This window comes from Lontra canadensis, unplaced genomic scaffold (genome assembly GCF_010015895.1).
Source record: "Lontra canadensis isolate GAN:19392208 unplaced genomic scaffold, GSC_riverotter_1.0 scaffold3, whole genome shotgun sequence".
Lineage (NCBI taxonomy): Eukaryota > Metazoa > Chordata > Mammalia > Carnivora > Mustelidae > Lontra > Lontra canadensis.
Window position 1 is genome coordinate 6,991,142 of NW_022630997.1, and position 22,135 is coordinate 7,013,276.

The 22,135-nt window shown below is 44.7% G+C and overlaps 1 protein-coding gene across 45 annotated transcripts in view; it reads right to left on the bottom strand.

Moving 5' to 3' along the window:
- The window catches only part of TCF7L2 (transcription factor 7 like 2), a 194,438-nt gene that overhangs the window by 107,390 nt on the left and 64,913 nt on the right, over positions 1-22,135 (bottom strand). For all 45 annotated transcript variants that reach the window (XM_032879813.1, XM_032879831.1, XM_032879840.1 and 42 more), the window contains one exon: positions 11,408-11,509. In XM_032879813.1, coding sequence (XP_032735704.1) covers positions 11,408-11,509 — 102 coding nt within the window. The remainder of the gene's footprint in view (positions 1-11,407; positions 11,510-22,135) is intronic.

Consider the following 22,135-nt stretch of genomic DNA (forward strand, 5'->3'; position numbering starts at 1 on the left):
AGCCAACTTCTCCCTCTCTCTCTCTGCCTGCCTGCTTGTGATCTCTCTCTCTCTCTCTCTCTGATAGATAGATAAGTAAATACAAAATGTATCCTCCAGATTCTCGGTAAGGGTATGTGACAGGATCTGTCCAAGGATTTAAAAGGCCACCTCAAGTATGGGAATGCAACATAGGGACCAAGGACAGAAGAAGGCAGGTCACAAGAAGGCAGGACAGAAGAAGGCAGGAAGTGTGGAAGGCCAGGGCAGACGCTCCAGCAGCATCGAAGCAAGCCACTATGGTCATCGTGGTAATGGTGGCGTGCTGAAAAGGATCTGGCTCCACACTAGTTTGAGGGCAACACTGATAGAATATGCAGATGGTTATGAGCCCACAGGATAGACGGATGGGTCGGATGTGGGGTGTGAAAGCAAAAGAGGCATCAATGACAAGCTTCAGGTTTGGGGCTGACACAATTTGTGGATGTTGTTCATCTTTACTGCAACGTTGAACACAGAGAGCAACAGGTTTGATGGTGGGGAGGGAGTGGAAATAAACAGTTGGACTCTGGACGTGCTGATTTTCCCATGCCTATTTGGCATCTAAATGGAGGCTGAATCTGGCACTCAGGGGGCACCGTGGGGCTGGAGCAAGGACCTGGATTAACTGTGTGGATGTGGCCATTTCTGCCCCTGGAGTCCTAGGCAACTCAGCTCAACTCACTGGTCTTTCACCTCCTTCTATGCAAAATGAACCTAACAATGAACTTTCCCAGCTCAGTCCCTCGAGGATTCCCTCCCCCCTCCTTATTCCCAGTATCCTCCAAGGGGCAATTCTGAAACCCAAGTGTTTTCCCCTCGATATTAATTTATTCAAAGAGATGAAAATCGGACCTGCAAGTCACTAACAAGCCAATCACAAAGTTACTCCACGTACCCTACAACATCATTGCTGAACATAGCCATTTCCCATAATAAATCATCAAGTCCCGGATTTCCCAACTGGACACTCTCATGAAAAGTTCCGGCGGGCCATGTCAAGATTCCTAAGGAACAGTCAGTTTAAGTCACAACTGGAAACAGACAGAAACCCTACCAGCGGAGATCCGACATGCCCCCTTGCAAGCTGGAATGCATACAGGTGGATTATCAAGTTACTTGCAAACCATGTACAACGTCACAACCCCAAATTCCGCTTCTTCCTAACAGGCTACCCCAACAGGTAGAAAGTACACGCGGGGAAAAGCTCTTGTGCAAACCGGGATGACTCTGAACGCAGGCGAGTAATAACAAAGTCACGCTTATTCCAGACAAAATCAACTCGTGCCTCCCACCCAAACTGGTTTTCTGCATAATTAACAAAGCCCCACAGTAGGAGGGGGGAAAAAAACACACGGAAAGAAAGAAAGTGTGGGGCTCCTTGGCTTCAGGAAACTTACAATCTGGACACCCGAGGCCCGTACTTAGCGTTAATCAGCAAGGCAAGGAGTGACAAGCAGGACAGGATGGGTGGCAAGTGAATACTTTTGTTTACTGGAAAGGTAAACACAGGCTAAGACCATGAGTTGAACTCTAAGTAGATCCATGTTGATTTAAAACGGGCTCCCACGCTCAGTAAACAGAGCAGGTGCTGAAACTAAAACAGCTTTCCAGGGTCTGCTCCAGTCCTGTCTCTAAAGATGCTGAGGGACATTCTGGGGTCAGGCAAGCGTCCGGAACTGCCCCCTGAGTGTCCAAGCACCCAGAGGACTCAAGATCCTGCCCTACAGAAGCTCACTGACTGTGCGTAAACAGTGCTTCCCTAAACCTGTTTTAGGAGGGAACCCTTTTTCCAGTAACCTTATTAACACTCGGTGAGACCAATGTCAGGAAACGCCAGCCCAGAGCTGCCAAAGACTTTTCCCCCAAGCACAAGACACAGCATTGAGAAATGGTCAAGGATGATCAGAGGCGGTCAGCCTGGCATTCACTGTGATCTTAAACACAGCAATAAATAACATCTTCGACAAGTCCGTATGCTTTCCTGGAGACATAATCCAGAAGCGTATTCCCCGTTTCTTGTTTTTAAAGATTTTATTTTGAAGTAATCTCTACACCCAACATGGGGCTTAACCTCACAACTCCGAGATCAAGAGGCCCATGCTCTACCAGCCAGGTGGCCCCAGAGTCGTATTCCTGACTGAGCTCAGACACAGCATTAAATATTTCATTACTATCTGCCCAATAATATGCCATTAAAAAAAAGTGGATACTAAAACTTAAAAAAACAACAAAAGAAAAACAAACTAATTAAAGAACTGTACAGTTATTTGAGGTTATAAAAGTATCCTCCAAGACCTCTAAAATTGCCCTAAATGTGCGGCACAGATTCAGGGGACTAATAAGCTGCACCCTAAAAGGGGCGCCTGGGTGGGTCAGTTGGTTGAGCATCTGCCTTTAGCTCAGGTCATGATCTACAGGTCCTGGGATCGAGCCCCATGTGGGGCTCCCAGCTCTACTGGGAATCTACTTCTCCCTCGTGCTGTTGTGCTCGCTCTCTCGCAAATGCAAAAACAAAATCTTTTTAAAAACAAAAGAATATTTAACTGAAAATGAAATTGCTCATCAATTGGCAAACTGATTAACCAGTGATATGCAAATAATACAGAATACCATGCAGCAGTTTAAAAAAGAAGGAGGTAGAATTACACAGGTATGGATGGATCTCCATTTATCTGGATTGTTAATTGAAAAAAATAAAATAAAATAAAAAATTAAAGGTTACAGTGTGAGCTCTCAAAAATAAATATACATAATTCTATAAAACCTTGATAATGTCAGCTAATGTCAGCTGACTTTAAAGCCTCCAACTATTTAAGAAGCAATCTTATTTTTCCCCATGTTGAAGGTGAAAGGTCTTGGGAAAGACAAGGTGAATGGCTTGGGTGGGTCTCTTTTCCAAAGCTCAGTGGAGTTCAGGTAACATTCTTCCAGGAAAGCCTGAACTTTTTCTTTTGTAAAATTCCCCACATTAAAAGCACTCTGATCATAGTAAATCTAACTCTCCTGCATGCTGATAACTGTAAAAATTGAGACCTTTCTGAAAAATATTTGTGGCTTTCTATCAAGAGAGTTTTAATTTTGTTCTCTTTTACCTGTCTTCCTAAGAATCAGTCCTATGAAATAATAAAGGAACAGGGCTGCGGGGAGGATGGCACAAAGATTTATGGGCAAAGATGTTCATCACAGGATTACACAGAATAGCACAAAAGGCACAGGATACTCGAAAGGCCCAACAATGTGGCACTGATTAAGCAAACGGGTATACAAGCGTATGAGGGGCTGCTCTGAGATCATTTAAAATACTTGAGAATTTTAATGACATGGGGAAGTGCTTATTCATTACAGCAATTTTCCTTTTAAATAAATAGTACAAGGCTGCAAATATTGAGCACTACTATAAGCTCAAGAATGTTAACAACAAATAGAAATATTAATGCACTCGGGAAAAAGTCTTAGGAGGAAATATACCAAATACGCCAAATTATTCACAATGTAATCTCTGAGCGACAAGATTATGGGCCAGTTTCCGAGCTGTCTATAATGAACACAAATTTGATGAATGAGGAAAGTGGCATCGTAGCATTAATTTCACTGGCTTTAGGGGTAAGGTTTGGTTTGTTTGTGTGTTTTAATGGAAAGGTTGAAATCCCCATCCTTAAATAGCTAAGGATCAGTCACTGAAGATGTGAATTACAATGGAGGGTAATCTTGAACAGAAGACTCGGTCATGAAGGAAGAATGTACAAAAGTCACCTTCAAATTTCCAAGATCGGTACCCAGAAGCATGAGCAGAACAATGGGACGTCAAAACACACCTCCAGGAGTGGGTATTTCAAGGAGAGACCCTTCGGCACAACAGAAAGTCAGAATTCTAAGGGCCCATGGTGACCCCAGAGGAAATGGTCTACATCAGGAGACGGATGCCCATTCTGTGCTCAGGAACACTGCAGCCAACAGACCACTACTGGACAGTGATCCAGCAACAGAAGGGACAGCAGTGGGTGATAGGACATGTGATGGCACATTGTGAAACTCTGTGATTCTAATCTGAAGGGGACACAACCAAGCTTACACAATCCTCCCGGGTAGAATATTTTCCATAGCCACGGCACTCAGCTGCCGTACCATCAACTCAAACCTCAGGAACTTCAGAATTCCTCATCATAGAGAATTTTCTAGAAAGAGAGAAGGAAGCTTGGACTTTTAACTAGGGACTGTTTTGGCTGAATTACTCCACTCTCTCCTCAGAGCACAAATGATCCTCTCCACCACTTCCTCCCGGAAAAAGATACCCGGGTGGCCTGCCCCTCAGGATTAAACACTCACAGCTCTCCTTACAAAAAAGTCGTGTTTTTGCAGCGCTCACACGCTCACTTCAGATCCTCAGACAAAATACACACCCTTACCACAGTTCCGTCTGTGAAATGGGAAAGCTGTGACTCAGCTGCTGCTAGGAAACACATGCCAAATATTCTAGAAAGTCTGGCTGAGTCACAGATAAATGGGGAAAAAGACAAACCAAGGGAAAAGTATATACGCAGTGGAGGGAACAGACATGCTACACAGGGAAAAGCTTGCAGGAAACTAGTACCAGCTCATACCGTCAAGTGACCCCAGGTTCACCTGCCCCGGGGCAGTGTGCCCTCCCTGCCCACAACATGTCAGCCCCCACCTTTGCAGTACCCACTCTAAGGACACCCAGACACCGAACCCTCCCCAACCTCTTGTCCCACTGTCCAGTGGCATCAGTGGATTCTCCGAGCCATGCCCACCCCGTCCGGCTCCTGGTGCCACCACCCGCCCTCCACCAGCAGCAGCACTGGGCACACCACACTCTGCCTGTTTGTTCATCTTTCCTCACCATCAGTGTGGTCTGGGGTTGAGAGGAGGGCAGGCTCTGGCTGCCCTGTCTCAACTCATATCCTGACTCCCACTTAACCACCCTGTGCCTACTTCCTCCTCTGTGAAATAGGGGTCACGGAACATCTGTGAAGCACCTAGAACAATGCCTGGCACGTAGGACACGTGACTGGCTGATCTGCTATTATTGTTAGAATCCTTCGTCATCGACTCTGCTCTCTCCCAGAGTCTAGAATGCTTTTTCCCTCACAGTAAGCAAGCACTAAGTATTTCCGGGAGTCAGGGAATGAATCCATGATTGAGCGATGGTAAACGCAAGGCCAAGCGAAAGACCAGTAAAAGCTACTTACCCAAATTTGGGAGAAGGAGAATTCTCTACCGTACCCTAAATATATTCTAAATAAATTTAAATTTAACAGATCATTGATGTTACTTTTAAGGGACTAATTAAAAGTTCGGACGGTTCTCATTTCATATTGCTATGGGGGTCATGAAACCTAGTATCTGAATCTCTCTAAAAAGGCAACTCTTGAACTGAAGACCTTCTTCCAAAGACAGTACCTGAAATATACCAACAGGTACATGAAAAGCTGTTCATCACTAATCATCAGAGAAATGCACAAGGAGATACCACCTCACACCTGTCAGAAAGGCCGCTGTCAAAAGACAAGAGATGACAAGTGCTGGTGGAATGTGGAAAAAGGTGACCCTGTGAACTGTTGGTGGGGACAGAATTGGGTACAGCTATTATAGAAAACAGTACTGAGATTCCTCAAAAAATTAAAAATGGAGCTACCCTTTGATCCAGCAATTCTACTTCTGGGTAGATACCCAAAGAAAATGAAAGCAGGACCTCAAAGAGATACTTGCACTCCCATGTTTGCTGCAGCAAAGACACCGAAACAACCTTGCTGCCCATCAACAGATAAAGGGATTTTTTTAAGTGGCATATATTCATACAATGCAATATTATTGGGCCATAAGAAAGAAAGAAATCCTGCCTTTTGGGACAACATGGATGGACCCTGAAGATATGATACTAAGTGAAATAAGTCAGACAAATACTTGATGCTATCACTTATACACGGCATCTTAAAACAAACAAACAAACAAAAAAAACCTGAACTTACAGAAACAGAGTGAAGTAGTGGTTGCCAGGGGCTGGGAGGTGGCGGACATGGGGAGATGTTGGTCAGAGAGTATGAACTTCCAGTTACAAAATGAGTAAGTTCTGGGAATCTAATGTACAGCATGAGAATGATCATTATATACTTGAGTCGCCTAGAGAATCGCTCTGACATGTTCTCACAGCAAAAAAGAAATGGTAATTATGTGATGTGGTATTAGCTAACCCTCAGATGGTAATCCTGTTCCAATATGTAACTGTCTCAAACCAATACTGTATACCTTAAACTCATACAATGTTATATGTCACTTACCTCCTAATACAATGTTACATGTCAGTTACATCCTTTACAAAGCTAGGATACAAAAAATAAAAATGAAAAAAGAAAATACAACTCTCCCACCCCAACTTGCCCCAGTCACTGAGCAGCATCCCCACCCACCTACTTTTGACTCTTCCTTCTCCCTCAATGCCACCATGTGACCCACAGGCAAATTCTGCCGCTGTTCCCTCCAAATGTGTGCACCTCACCATTATCCCCGCAGCCAGCAGTTTAACACAAGCCAAACCACTCACGGACTACCCCGGGTGGTTAGAATCACAAACACCAAATTCTTACCATATCCTACCCCAGACCATTCTCCCTCATCCCTCAAGACGTGTAGACATTGTAGCTGGATTTCCTCTTCTCCCACAGCCGAGGTCTTTTTCCTTTTAGGAACTTCATACATGGTTTTCCTTCTGCCTGGAATGTTCTCCCATCTCCCACCCGTTCCTTCTCTCATCCCTTTATCTGGCTAACTCTAATTGATCCTTGAACATCTCATTTTAAATATCAATTCCTCAGGCGATTGTCCCAGCCTGTAATCCCACCAACGTCTCAATGGAAATCTCGTGTCCCTGTCACACCATCACAGGACCTCTACTCCCACCAGAACCTGGCACAGGTGGGGGCTATGATGGTTTTGCTGGGCCTCAGCATCCAGCACAGAACCTCCCAGCACATAGCACAACAGCCAACAAGCGCTTCGAGGAACAGATGAGAGTACAGCCCAGGCCACAGAATCCATGGAGACATCCACAAGTACTGAATAACCAACAGATGCTCTCAAAGTAGTTTTTCTTACTGACTATGAATAGGTGCTCCTTCCCCACAAACTCTTCAGACACAAAAAGCAAAAGTCTCACCATGTCCTCTGAACTTACTTGAAAATGCTCAACGCAGGCCAGCAGAGACCCTGTCCGCAGCTCTCCCATCACGCTGTATTTCCTAAGTTTTCTGCCCTCTTCCAGCATTTAAGCAATAACAACAACAACGACGACGACGAAAAAGTGCACCACCGCAGTCTGGCAGGCCTTGCTCCTCGGGGTACAGATTGCTTTCTTATCCCATACCTCAAAGCTCATTACACAACAAAACACATAAAACCAGGAACAACTAGAAATTCACCCCAAGGTAAAATTCCACATCCACTTCAAAAAGAAGCCCCCAAGATAAAATGGCAGGAACTTTTGAAGCTTTTTGCCATCTTGTAAGATATAGACTACACAAAAATACCACCATTTTTGGTACAGAATCTTTTTTTGCTGGGTACAAAGGAAATAAAATGAAAGTCTTTGTATAGCAAAGATACTGGAGGTGGTGTTGGTGGGGAGGGTAGCTCCTAACCCCACAGCTTATGGACTGCTGGAGGCAAGTGCACCAAGACTCAAGCACCACCACTTAGCACAACCAGACTGCTTGGCCCTCACAGCAGGGGTTGGGGGGGATGGGACAGGACACAAAGAAATATAAACTTAAAACACCACAGAGAATGAAATAGGAGCTAGTTATGTGACTCAGAAAATGGGCCTGGAGGGGAGAGGATCCTAGAACCTGAATTTCTCAGGGGTGTGGGGAGGGAAGTAGAAGGAGAGAGAAAGTAAAGGAAATGGAGGGAGAGATGGATCTGTTGTCTAAATTCTTATTTTTGTGGCTGGTTAAAAAAAAAAAAAATTCAAGACATCATCCTGGGGGATAATTTCCTCTCTCTTCTGAACACAGACTAGGAACCGCTGCCTTCTAATAAAGAAGATGCCGTATCCGTTACAGTGACTAAAATTTGTGGGGCTCGTTTCTTACTTTAAATATTATTTGATCAATTAAACTCTATTTGTTAAAAATATTTATTCTACACATCTACTTTTTTATAATGTGGTAACCCATGTACCACATGAAAAAAAAATCTAGGTTAAAATATTCTGACAAAGATCTTTAGTTTAAATCCCCATGTGAAAATTCTGCCCCATATGGGTACTAGAGAAAGTTATTTTCTTAGGAACTGATGGTAGTCATAGTCTCTAATGATTATTAACAAACACGGAACACTTCTCTAATTTCAAAAGAAAACATTAGAAATCATTATGAAATAACTTGGCCCAGAAATTACAACAAGCTCAAATTTCGGAGAAACTAGGAAGCAATCCTTAGACAATTATTTTGAAACATGTCTGATGAAACGACGTGATGGGACAACGTTTTCTTTAAGAGAATGAAAAACGAAATGAGCGGAAGAGCCCAGGGTGTGAAGGAGAGCTAGCCATCCACCAGCAGAGCCGGACACAACCCAGGCACTATGGGCCAAGGCTCAGCTATACACAGACCCAAGTGATCCATCAGCCATCGTCCAGAATGGGCCCTTTATAAATACAGACATGCTGTGCCTGCCAAATTGATTTTAGCTGACGCGTTGCCTTATGCCCAGTGAAAAGGGGATTATCCATTCGTAGTCCCAAGGTGTAGGACTCCTCTATTCCCAAAACTGTATGGGACCCCTAGATGGGTGAGAGGTCAGCAAACACAGCCTTTCTTTCTCCAGCCTGACCTGCTCATCTCCCTCTACCAACCCCGCCCCCTCCAGTACCACCTCCTCACCCCTTAGTGTCAGGGGAAGACTGCAGAACTGCACAATTACGGGGCTAATCCATGTCACGGAAGACACCATTCAGTTGCCACAGCAGTAAGTACTTCACAAATTTGGTCTCCTTTTAACCTAGCTGATGGCTCTGCCCCGCTCCCAGAGCCCGCCCTCCTCCACAGCCTAGAAACTCTTATGCAATGGCCATTCCCCAGGCCCCCAGGAGCACAGCAGAAAGAAGTTGCAGTTGCCAGTTGTGGCTCCTTGGGACAAAGGTCTCCATCTGAAGTGTGGCTCGGAGTGGCGGATGTGGAAAAAACGCCTCCTAAGACAGCAGAGGATGAAGGAACCTGAGTCCCCTCGAGCCGCCCTGGCCAAAATCCACACTGGCTCTGGAGAAAACGTCTTTCCATCTCCTCAGATTGTTCATTTCTAAACATGAAAATAAGTACTTAGGGTCTACACTGGGACAACAGGTCCTGTGGGCTATCTGGGGGGGCTCTCGAGGCGGATAAGCCTCACCCTCACCCTTGGGCGACCAGAGCCATCCGCGACCTCTGTCCACCCCCACAAGGGGCTATGTCCACTCTGAACCACTTCTAAGATTGGCACCTTCTCTCCACTCCAAAGAGAAAAAAAAGCCTCCAAGAGATTTTAAAGATAACATCCTTTCTCTGTAGCTTAAAAAAAAAAAAAAAAAATGTGGCAGCGCTGCCAAGCATTTCCAAAAGCAGAGAAATAAATTTCAAAGCCTGGACACACAATGGGAAAGGCAGGGAGGCAGGAAAAGTGAAGAAGACATGCTTCCTTGTTTTACCCTCCAGGACACGGTAACTCTCGCACTTTTTAAAAAATCTTTGTATATGACTAAAATGGTTTTTATATGGCATTCACGTTTCTCCGAGAAACCTGCATCAGAAACCCAAATCGACAATATCCCGTCATCTGGGACGCTGCCCCTGATCATGACCCCATTTATAGTTCGCAGAACAGAATCCGTCACAGAGAAGTGACTTTCTACCCCCTTAGGAAAGAACAAGCTACGAGGCCCCGGGAGAGGAGCCGAGAACTGGGTCCCATCCTCGCTCTGGCCACTAACTCAGCGTGTGACGTTGGGCAATTCACTCAGGGCATCTCTGGGCCTGTTTCCTTTTCTGAGAGCAGGTGGGGGCGGGATGATCTAAGGTCGCTTCCAGCCCTGAAATCTTGACATTGGAGGAGTGTGGGTCATCATGAGCATCCGTGTTATTACAGGCTTGGGGGAAGGAGGAAGCTTCTGGGAAAATGTCAACCTTGCTCTGTGCCTCATTTATAACATAAGAATTTGTAGAACATTTTCACACACGATGACTCAAGATGTGGTTTAACGGAAATAAATCACCTTGTAATATACACACACACACGTATATTTCATATTCATATAACAGAGGCATAATTCATTAAATAATATATACTCAATTACACCAAGCTACAAAATAAGGAGGCAGTGAGCCTGAAATCTGACACAACGCGTCTTAAGATTTTTCTACTTAAGAAAATCATTTTGCCATTTTTAGAAATTAAAGTAACATCGAGGCAAAATGTATTAATGGGTAACATTTTGTGGTACTTAAATAAAAAATACATGAATTATTTCATCCTTTGCATAATTCTACCTGTCATACATTCGTTATAAAAATGTGTCTCCCATTAATTATTTCAAAAGTATGAAGTCCAGCTCATGATATAAACATGTGGAAGAGAATATTCTAATAATACTGAACCATCTTCTCAAGAGGTTAATTTATAAATTCCACTTTCAGAGCCTACAAAATCCAAATGTACATTAAAAATATATGTAGACACATAGTCTATGTTGTAGTCTCTCACTAGTAAAAACAAATGTTTCCTTTGTTAAACCCATAGGTTCTCAAAGCCATGGACGTACAAATTAAGTTTAACTTAAGCCTTTCCAAATTCATTTCTTCTCTCCGTTTACAATCAATCAGTCCAGATAAAATTTTGCTGATATTAACATAGAATGTTACTTTCCAACAATTAACATAAATTTGGTTGGGGGGGGGGGGGGTTGGAAAGTCTCAAATCCAGCGCTTCCCTTTTCAATTTTCTAATTCCCTCTTCTGCAATTCACCTCCGCTAAATGAGTTTTTCAGAAAAGGATCTGAGGTTGTTTTTTTTTTTAAATTGCTTTGGCACCATCTCCAGTCTCCCCCAAACCATGGTGATAGTGTCCCATTAACTGGAGACCACAAGGCTAGACTAACCCAACACCAGGAGAAAGGAGTGGTGGGAAGACCTGGAAAATTTCCGGGTGCGTAACAATCACTAAGATCCAATACCAGAAAACAAATATCTTCTAGATATAAGCCATATCCAAGACTATTCCAAAAATATATTTTTTTAAAGAGAGAAAAATGGATAAACAATGCCCGTTATCAACAAAAGAATATTTTCTTCATCTCCCCCCAGTAAAGGAAGCAAACGCCTTTATAAGGTCACTTACGACAATGTGTGCCGGCGACGGAGAGCGGGCATCCTTGAGGGCTTGTCTGCTCTGGAGGGTCCCCGCCTGGACATCAAGCAGTGGCCATTTCATCTGGAGATACTGGAGGAAGGAAACAAAATGAATGTGGCAAATGAGTTTAGAAAAGAAACGCAAAACCACTATCCCAAGACATAACTTCTGGGATGCCTGATACACAGATGAGTAACTTATAAGGATATGCAAATAACAACACTGAATAAACTTAAAAAAAAAAAAAGCATGCAAATAACAACAACATCAACAGAAAAGTCATGCCACACCAACAGGTTCTTCCTTAGATTAGAGCTCATGTTCAACAGGTGTGTTTCTAGAACATCAATACTATCAGCAACTAGAGAGTTTCATTAATCCCGCCTCGTGTAGACGGAAACAATAGAGATGCGGGAGAGACAAGAAGGGAGGGAACAGAGGCCTTTCAAAGGAAGAAAGCAAACCGGAGTCTCAAGCCAGAGGTGTCTAGGAGACCACCAATTCCAGATCTGCTCTTTGAGTGACCTTCACTTCTAAAATGCCATCATCCTATACTTCAAGTTGAGTGTACATACATACACATGTGACTGTCCTTTAGTAGAAACTTCCCCAGTAGATGAGGATGGAATTCCTCATCCAACCCAAAAGCTTATAAAACAAAACTACTTCCCAGGGCACCTGGGTGGCTTAGTCCATTAAGTGTCCAATGTTTGGTTTTGGCTCAGGTCATGATCTCAGGGTCTTGAGATCAAGCCCCACGCTGGGCTCCACACTCAGCGGGGAGCCTACTTGAGATCCTCTCTCTTCCCCTGCCCCTCCCCTGCTCGCTCATGCTGTCTCTCAAATAAATAAATCAATCTTTGGAAAAAAAATATTTCTCAGGAAAAAATGTACAAATAGGACATAGTGCAATTTATACATTCATCTCAAAAAGGCCTGAGAAAATTCTTAAATATGCACAAATTTACCACAAAAATTAAGTTAAAGGTATAAGCCAACGACATCTATCACCGCTCTTCTCTGAGGTGGAAAATACATGGCACAAGGAAAAGGAAGTTACTTCTGTCACAAGTGATACGTCAGCTTTCAGAAGGACTTGAACAATCAACTGACCCAACTCCCTACTATACAAACCAGGAAAAGTGAGGAGAGGTGGCTTGCCTAGTCACAGAGATACTTAGCACACGTATAAGCAACACCAAGGCATTTCACTTTATGGGTGACATCACACCAATTTTACACAGGAAAACTTCAGAAAACTAAACAAAACTGAGGACACAATGCTTAGACTTTAACAAGGACATCACCAGCCTTTGTATGTCTGAAGGCCCACAGTGTAAGGCACCAGTTAATGCTTGGAGGGAATATAAGAGGCCATCTTATCTTTTCAGAGGTCCCAAAGCAAATTAAATGGCTAGTTTTCATATAAATTATACAGGGAATTTTACTCAATGAATATTAATTAAACTCTTTGTACATAGCCTTCTTGTGAAGGATTAAGAAAGATGTCTGCCCTCAGGGAGCTTATGCCCGTGTGAGGGAACCAACTCACACTCAGATTCAATCTAGATAGAATGTAGTAGAAATGGCAGACTCAGAATCGTGCCTCGGGAATGCCAAGAAAGAAGATGGGATTTCTGAGAAAAGATACTGGGAAGGCTGCACCGAGTAGGTCTTGTTAAGTCAGAAAGATTTCAACAGAAAGACAAAGGATAGCCAAGGGCAGTCCAGAAAGAAGGAAGGGTTGGCTCAAATCCCATGTGAAATAGAAGGGCAAAAGCCACACACAAGCTTTCTCAGAGCTTCCTTAAAGATACAACTACCCAGCGAATTAAAACCAAACACAGTTACACCTAAAACTAGAAGACCCTGGCCCACGAGCTACCTACCATGGTGCACAGCCATTTTCCCAACCTAGATCTGTACAAGGTAAGAGCACTTCTACAACCTCAGAGCTGTTACCCAGAAGGCTCTTGTGTGAAGGAACCTGGTTACTGGTTCTGGTGACTCACCACATGACCCTGCATCAAGTCCCTCTGCTTCCATGGACCTCTAGCTTTTCATCAGTCAGCTGATGGGGATGTCCTACCTGGGATGGGGATGAGGTCAGGGCTGCCCCAGCACTTACGGATTCTAGACTCTCAGACAGTATATACGAGCAGGAAACCCACTCCCCCCCCTCAGTCACCCTTATAAACAAGTCATTTCCAAGTATCTTCTTTGGGAACAGTAGCATCCCAAGTTGAGAGCCACTCAATAAACGTAATAAATGTTTCTGTGGTCTCCTCAGCCTGTAACCCAAACCAGTGGCCACAGGAACATATTCCGCCCCACCTCGCCCTGAATGCTTCCCATTCTCACCTCCCACATAAATATATGAGCCTCATTGGTCAGAACCACTCAATAGCATCATTTCCTTGAGGCCAACCAAAATGGACACCTGCCAATACTCATCTCTCCTCTCATAAAATCCTGTGAGGAAAAACACCCAGCTGAGTGCCACACACCGACGCCTCATGCTACCCTCAGTGGGCAGGGTTAGGTGAACAGCCAGGTTCCCATCTTTGGCCATCTGCAAAACAGATTTGATCGCATCCAAATCCCTGCTCCACAGAATTCGGAAATTTAGGCTTTGTTTAAGGTGACAGACCTGCCCTGAGGACCCCACCAGAGAACTGTCATACCCATAATGCAATATTAACGCGGAGTCTTATAATTCTTATTTTACATAAAAGCTTCATTGTGTGCCATATCCAATCTCCGCAGGCTACCTGCACCACTATTTTTATGAGCCTACATTTCAGCGCTCCGAGCCTACAATACACATAATTTTCAATTATGTTAGGGCAGCCCAGGATCACTGCCTATATAACATTACTGGTTGGAGGAAATGAGACTCGGCCCCACTGCCCAGAGAGAGCTAACCAAATCCAGATGGTGGAGGAAGACAGCCCCAGTCCTGCTGGCTTCCAAGGACCCCACGGTGACAGCCTCAACCTCTCCCTCCCAGTGCAACTTGATCCCACAGAAAGGCTGGGCCCCCGCAAATCTGTGCCCGTCCCTTGGAAATAACTGGCATTCAGGCTGACGAGGTTCCTTGTGGGGAAATAAGTGTTATGTCAGAATTTTTTTAAAGGAAATTATTAACCTCCTCCAAAAGTGATGGGTTTCCCAGGTTCCTTCATCTTCTACAATTGGTCCTTATTAATAAGGAAAATAAATAAATAAAGGGAAGAAAAAGGAAATTAGGTACGATTAGAGCCTAGAGGAAAATCTTTTCCTTCCTGGAGACACTAAGCAGTGGGAAATTCTATTCTGTTGGGTCCTAAAGGAAGACCCGAAGGAGGGGGCATCTCAGATTTACGAAAAGGGCTGGAACGCCACGCCACATTTTCCCCCTGGTCCAACTTCGGTTTTATATCCTTTTGGGGAAGGAAAAAAAAAAGTTCCCACCATCCCACTATAAAAACAACACTGCACTCCAGCTCCCTTCCTTTCAGGCCGCTCAACGTGGAAATTATGAATTGCCTACAAAAACATTAAACTTTTCAGCAAACTGCAATCAAACGGGGCCGTGGGAATTCCTGCATTGAAAACTGTTGAAATGGAGTCCTGCTCAACTTGCATTTTGCAAAAAAAATAATAATAAATATATAAGGCCATCTTGGCTTAAGTGTTTCATCCTTTGTTTAATACTAATGTTCTGCTCATGGCCCATTAGGGTTTTTCCCCAAATCATATTTTATGATATGTCTCAGGGAGCTTAAGTTAAGCTTCAGACCTGTGGACGAAGTCTTGAAATATATACAAAACCCACAGTCTGAGCGGAATCAAGGCTCTTTAAAATGCCTGTTAAATTGTCAGCGAAAAAAGAAAAAAAGGTATGCAACTCAAACGTCTCCTCCCCCTCCTCCTCCAATAAAAAAATTAAAAGGACAAGGAAAGGCAAAGGAGGAGGGATCTTCTGAATCAGAGGATCCCCCCCAGGATGTAGGTAGAGGGGCCTGAGGGAACCCGCTGCCACCAAAGGCCCCCCATTACCGTGGGTCTAGCTTCATTCAGTCCGAGGAGGGGCGGCTCCAAGATCCTGCATCTATCTGAGGGCAGCTGGGGCCTCCGTACAAAAGTTAGTCTCCTAAACAAATAGGGCAACTCAAAGGCCAAAAATGATGCTGATAAGAAGGTTCCCAGGAAACCCCACATGGCTGATAAAATACCAAAGCAGCTTTGCAGCACTTCCTGTCAGTCAGTCCGTCTCACAGACAGACAGGCAAGCGGAGTCCGTCCCCTTACTTGTTCAGGACGGGGCTGGCAAACGTTTTCTGTCAAGGGCCAGAAGACATACATATCTTTGACTCTGCAGCCCATCTGGTTTTGGTCCTAACAGCTCAGCCGCGGCAACACAGAAGCAGTCGTGGGCAATACCTGGTTCCTACTATATCATGGCCATGTTCCAATAAAACTTTATTTATACATACTGATAAGTAGATTCCATAGGACTTTCCTGTCACGAAATAGTACTCTTCTCTTGTTTTTTTTTTTTTTTCCAACCGTTTAAAAATAATAAAAACCATTTTTAGCTCAAAGGCCATACAAAAAGAGGTAGCAGGACAGCTTTGGCCCTGGGCCACAGTTTGCCACCCATGGCTTATGGAATGAATGTATGAAGACCAGATTTCGTGTCAGACAGGATACATTCCTTCACTGGGCCTAAAATCCAGCCAGCCAAACGCGATTTTTCAGTGGCCCAAAAGTGACATTTTGGATTGAATCGTCACTGGCAGACTCCAGTTTGGGGAGAAGACCTTGGAAAAGAATCTGAGCTCTCCAGCCATGACTCCCAGTCACAAGGTCTAACCACTAGACCACAATCTCTCTGAAATAACTATCCCTCCTTTCCAAAATGGAACTTTGAAAAGCCCTGAGCAATTCTGACTGGAAAAGGTTCACGTGTTCGAAAGTTCTCACCCACTTCCCAGGAAAGACTGGCAATGTGTCACACGTCTTCGAATCATCTGGAAAGATCACTGGGCAGAAATGCCGCAGGTCATGGGCAATGTGCCCCGTGGGCTTTGGGAATCACCTTTCTAGGTTGAGAAGCTCCCCTCTCCAGAGCCTTTCGGTGTGTACCACTCTCCCACATCGCAAGCCTGGAATGAAACCGGTGCCAATGCTGCCCACCTCCAACAGACAGCATCGGCTACGGGCACCGGCAAGATGGGGAGGCGGGGGCCACCACGGGGCCTGACCAGACTGCTAAACGGAGATAAAACTGGACTTCTTCTGGAAAACTAGGCCCCATGGAAAACCTATCACCCAGAAAAGGACTGATTTTAAACACCAGGAAGGCCTTGCTCCCCTCCCCTGCCTGGTAGATAGGCATCCTTGACCTAAGTACAACAACAACAACAAAACAGCCTATTCAATCCCAGCTTTCCTCAGCAGGTGTGCTTCTTCCTAGGAAAATCCATTTTTCAAGAATTTAAAGTCATTCGAAACCATCCTCATGAAAAATCATGACACCTGAGTCATCCTAACTCCCAAGCCCAAGAAAGTCACCTGTGTTGTGTTTCTTATAAAACAGAAAGTCACTAATTTGCCCAAACACCCAAACCCGAGAGACCACAAGCCATGGCCTCTCACATCCAAACCCACAAGTCCTTCCTCCTCTGCGAGATGACTGTTGACCCACGTTTCACGGCCAAATCCGAGGCCATGCTGATCTGCCCCAAACAGGCCAGCCAGAGGGGTAAAGCATGATGGTTAAGGTGACACCCCTCTACTTTACAAAAGAAAGGCTACCAAAAGCCACTCGTGCTAAAAGGAAAATGGAAAAACTCCAAGAGTGAGACAACAGGAAGCCCAAGCATATCGACAACAGCACGCACGCCTTTCTTCAGGGGCTCACGTCGGGAGGCACAGCCTCAAGGGGCAGCCCCCCCCCCCATCTCCCCAGGTTTGTTAAAGAACACATTTGGCTCTCTCTTCAGAACCTACCTCATTTCTCAGAACTGGAAGATGGAAAATTCAGCCCATCTTCTATAAATAAGTAATTCTGTCCCGGGGGTCAGGGAAACCCAATATATCCAGTAAAGTTAAATTATAAGAAGCAGTGATTAATATTCTATCCTACCCTGTGAATCATACAGGTACCAACAGGTTTCCCAAAGCTAGCACAGATCGCATATAACTAACGAAGCAGTGTCACCAGAAGTCATCAGAATCCTGAAGGACCCGCACGGCCACCATTACAACATCGATTTGAGCAACTTTCCCATAGACGCAGGAGGCACAGATTAGGTTGCTTTGTTCTCAGTTAAAACATAGCCCAGGAATTGCTTCTTTTTTTTTCTTTTAATTAAGATTTTACTTATTTATTCAATAGAGAGAGAGAGAGCAGCAGCAGAGGTAGAGGGAGAAGCAGACTCCCCACTGAGCAGAGAGCCCGATGAAGGACTCGATCCCAGGACCCTGGGATCATGACCTAAGCGTCTGCCTAACCGACTGAGCCACCCAGGTGCCCCCAGGAATTGCTTCTTTTGAAATATCCACGTAAGAGCCTAAGATAGAGGCTCTAATTAAAGAGGCATTATTTGCCCACAAAATTTTCTTACAGAAAAAGAAAATTCAGGAACGTGTGATTGTGGCTAGATGGGATATAACATATGCAAGTATATACTATAGTTACCAAAGGAAAGAAAACCAAAGACTTCGAGGGCTGGGTACATTCTGAACTTGGAGAAGGAAAAAAGCCACAGAAGAAAATGAAATAAGAAGCTAGGATTGACTTTATTTTTCCCTTTTTTTTTTTTTTTTAAATAACACTAAACATAGTAGGAACTTAGGAATGTTTCCCTTAGAGTCACTATCCATTTCTCGACATAAAAGGCATATGGGGGAAAGGAGGGGTATCAGGTTCTCGTGTAAAGCAACAATTTAATAGCTCTGCCTTCTATCTCTAGGAGTCAGTTGCTATGAGATTTTTAAATGAAATCCTTGCAGCTCCCCTTTTCTTCCTCATCCTAACAATCCAAAGGGTCATAACGGTATGGCTTCACATTTAGGGAGCCCTTTGGAGTTCAAAACCACATTCACTATAATCCTATAAGATAAACTAGCAGGAAGTTGCAACTGAAGCCAGTAGAATCAAGACCCAGCTTACCTGAGGGCCCTGGGTCAGCTGGCCTTCTTGTGTGTAGGCCTCCAGACCACTGGTGTGTTTGCACACCAGTATCTCACAGGGAACATGGCCCAGTGGCCCCAAAGGAATGAACCGTTCTCTCCAGCTCCTATCAGCTCTCTTCTTCCCCCTAATGAGGTTGCTAGGCAAACATTAAATTATTTTCTTCCAATGCTACTAGAAAATTATTTCTACCAAAGCTACTGAGGCCACTGGTACTAAGGGGGTAAACTGAGCAAAACAAGCAAATAACAAACCAAAAAATTCAACAACCAAAACTTTTCATGTCACCAGCCCTCACAAGGACCCCTGTCCTTGAGATACTTTTGCATTTCCTAGGTCAGTGGTTTTGCAGGGAGGCTATGGTTTGGCAGCTCAGGGAAGCACAGTTGGATAGAATTTCACCAGGCCCTTCCTCTCAAACCCAGCCAGCCCCTCCGTGGGCTGGGACCTAGGCCTTCCTTCCATCCTCCCAAAAAAGTCACTCTGAAAATCATGACTGTGCATGCCTGGGGTAGCAGAAGAGAGGAAAGTGTCCGGTAGCCCACTTTCTAGGCCCACTTCTGCCACTATCTGGACGATCACTTCATTTCTTCACTTTTGGCAACCTCTCCCTCACTCTGGGCCTAAATCTATGAGCAACAAGTCACTAAATTCTACTCCTGAAAACAATATTATACCACATGTTCACTAACTAGAATTTAAATAAAAATTAGGGGGAAAAAATTTAGAAAGACTACCACATGCCACTAGGGATCCCAGAATTTCAGCTTCATGCCAGGACAGGATAGGACTTTGGGGAGTGAGTAAGGGAGTAAAAGTAAGCACACCCTGCCTATGATAGGCCTGTGTACTTCCAGGCCCATGTAATGGTGTGGTGGGGTCATGTGCCTCGTTGCAGCTGGTGAGCTGGGACATGTGTTGTGTCTGGCCTGCAACACTTACCCCCCAGAGTGGTCTTCCTTTGCCACAACAATGCAGAGCACGTGAGAAGGTGGCTTTTCGACCAGCCTATGACCCAGATAGAAGAACGGAGCAGAGCCTTAACAGCACCAGGGATGGATATGTAGTCTGAGCAGTAAGTAACAGTTTGATATAACCCACTGAGATTTAGGAGATGTTTTTTACTACAGCATAACCTAGCCTCTCCTCACCTATATACCCACTTGCTTTTCTGCTTGGAAGAGACATACAACAGAAGTAACCCATGTTCTATTTTCTACGGCTAACAGAAAAAAAAAAAAAAAAATCAAACAGGAATACTGAAATTCATTACCAAAGGAAGGAAGGAAAGAAGGAAACTGAGGAAATTCACTCAAAAGTTCCATTCTCTTCTAACACACAAATTACCGCAGCACTCAGAAAGCTCATGCTCTGGGTCCAGTGTGGATTAATTACTGAGGCCTAGAGCAGTCATCTAAGAACCAGTCAATGGGACAATGAACTAGCCAATAGTATCGGGATGAACACAAAGAAGTAGAAATATTATAAAGGAAGATTTAATTCATGATGCTGACATGGTCCCTACAGTTCCCACACCTTGCTGGCTCCTTGAGCGAGACCTTCCCCCGACCCACACTGGACCTGCTCAATCCAACTATCTGGGAGTGGGCGGAAGTGGCTATAATGGTCACGTGACGCCAATGATCAATAATTAGCATAAAGCACCGAAACCAGGGCAGTATCAATACTGAGCACGTTGTCTATTTGCAGGCTCCAACTTTCCCAAAAGTTGTTTTAAACTTCTACAGTGATTGTCACTCCATTTTTTTTAGGCAGCCAAAGCAGAAAAGCTCCAGACCCGTTTTAAAGGTGAAGAAAAGCAGGGGTGCCTGGGCGCCTCAGTGGGTTAGGCATCCAACTCTTGATTTCGGCTCAGGCTGTGATCTCAGGGTCACGGGATCGAGCCCCACATCGGGCTCCATGCTCAGTGCTTGGGATCCTCTTTCTCCTTCTCCCTCAGCCTGTCTCCCACTCACTCTTGCTCTCCCTCTAAACTAAATAAATAAGTCTTTAAAAAATAAATAAAGTGAAGAAAAGCAGAAATGAAGTGGCTTAGTCCTGCAGTTACGAAGGGATTCTGAGCCAGAATGTAGAGTTCTAGTATTTTCAGACCAGGACTCTTAAAATCTCTTAAAGGAGACTGAGTAGAATGAGTCTAACGGGAGGGAGGGCAAAGTAGATACACGGGGACAAAACAGACAGTGCAGCACACACCCCTACACAGGGAGCGGGTGGGACATCAGCCTCAGAGACAGTCTCGTGCTGGCGTGACCCAGAGCCGTCCAGGACTCACCATGAGTCTTCAGGCGGCCTCAAGACCCAGCTCCCCCTCAGAGGGCTGTGGATCGATCCCAAGCCAAGGAGAGCCCTACCAAAAGCAGCCAAGTCCCTGAGCCACGGGTCAGAGGACAAGAAGCCGCTGGAAGAACTTGAGAGCAGAAGCCCTCGCCCTCCTGTCCCGTTCCAACAGGTCACCCAAACTCCCTCAGACAGGGTAGCGCAAACTCCTTCCCCACGGGCCCCCATGGTAACTAGCAAATAACGAATGCTCGCATGCCACTGGAGGAACCTCACGTTAAGAGCCAGACCAAAGACAACCTACTCTGTTCACCACATTCTTTTATTATTGCTTCCTATAAAAAAAAGGCCAAGTACAGTCCAGTTGATTGGAATGCATAGGTTAACACCTGCTTGTCTACACACGTGCTCAAGTGGATAGAGGCACCTGTAGGCCAGGAAAATCAGCTGGAAGATACGGAGTAGCAAGTGGACCGGGAGCTCAGCAAATATGGGGTCCACTGGGGTAAGAGCACACCCAAGACTCAGCTGATAAGCAGGCAGGGAAATGGTGGTCTATCCATGCACTGGAATATTATTTGGCAATTAAAACAAGGCAATACTGACCCATGCTACAACTTTAGGAAACATGCTAACTTAAAGAAGGCAGACCAAAATGGTCACATATTATAGGATTCTAGACAATTCCATAGAGACAGAGATTAAATTAGTGATTGCCAGGGACTGGGGGGGCAAGGGAGATGGGGAATTATTACTAGTGGGTACAGAGTTTCCTTTGGGGGTGACAAAACTGTTCTGGAAATAGTGGTGACATTTACACACCACAGTGAGTATACTAAAACAGGCAAATTATACACTTTAAATGCATACATTTAATGGTATGTAAATTATATCTTGATTTTTAAAGTGGATTACAAAAAAGTGCACCAAGGCACTCGATGGTTATCAGACTCTTTTCAAAAACAAGCGGGTGGGGGAGAGCACACCGTCATGTCTGCATAGACTCCACCCACAATGCCATACCGCCTAAAGAATGAACCGAAAAAACAGGTGAACAAACCTATTCTTTTAAGAAACATCTGACCCTCCAAAGCTTCTTGGGAAACAAGAAGCTTCCAGACGTGACTGGCTGGGGCGGGATCCTGGGAAAGGACCATTCCCACGGCAGGGGAAGGCCAAGGCTCGAGGAAGCTGGGAAGAACACAGCATAGCCCCGACGAAATGCACGGAGGGAG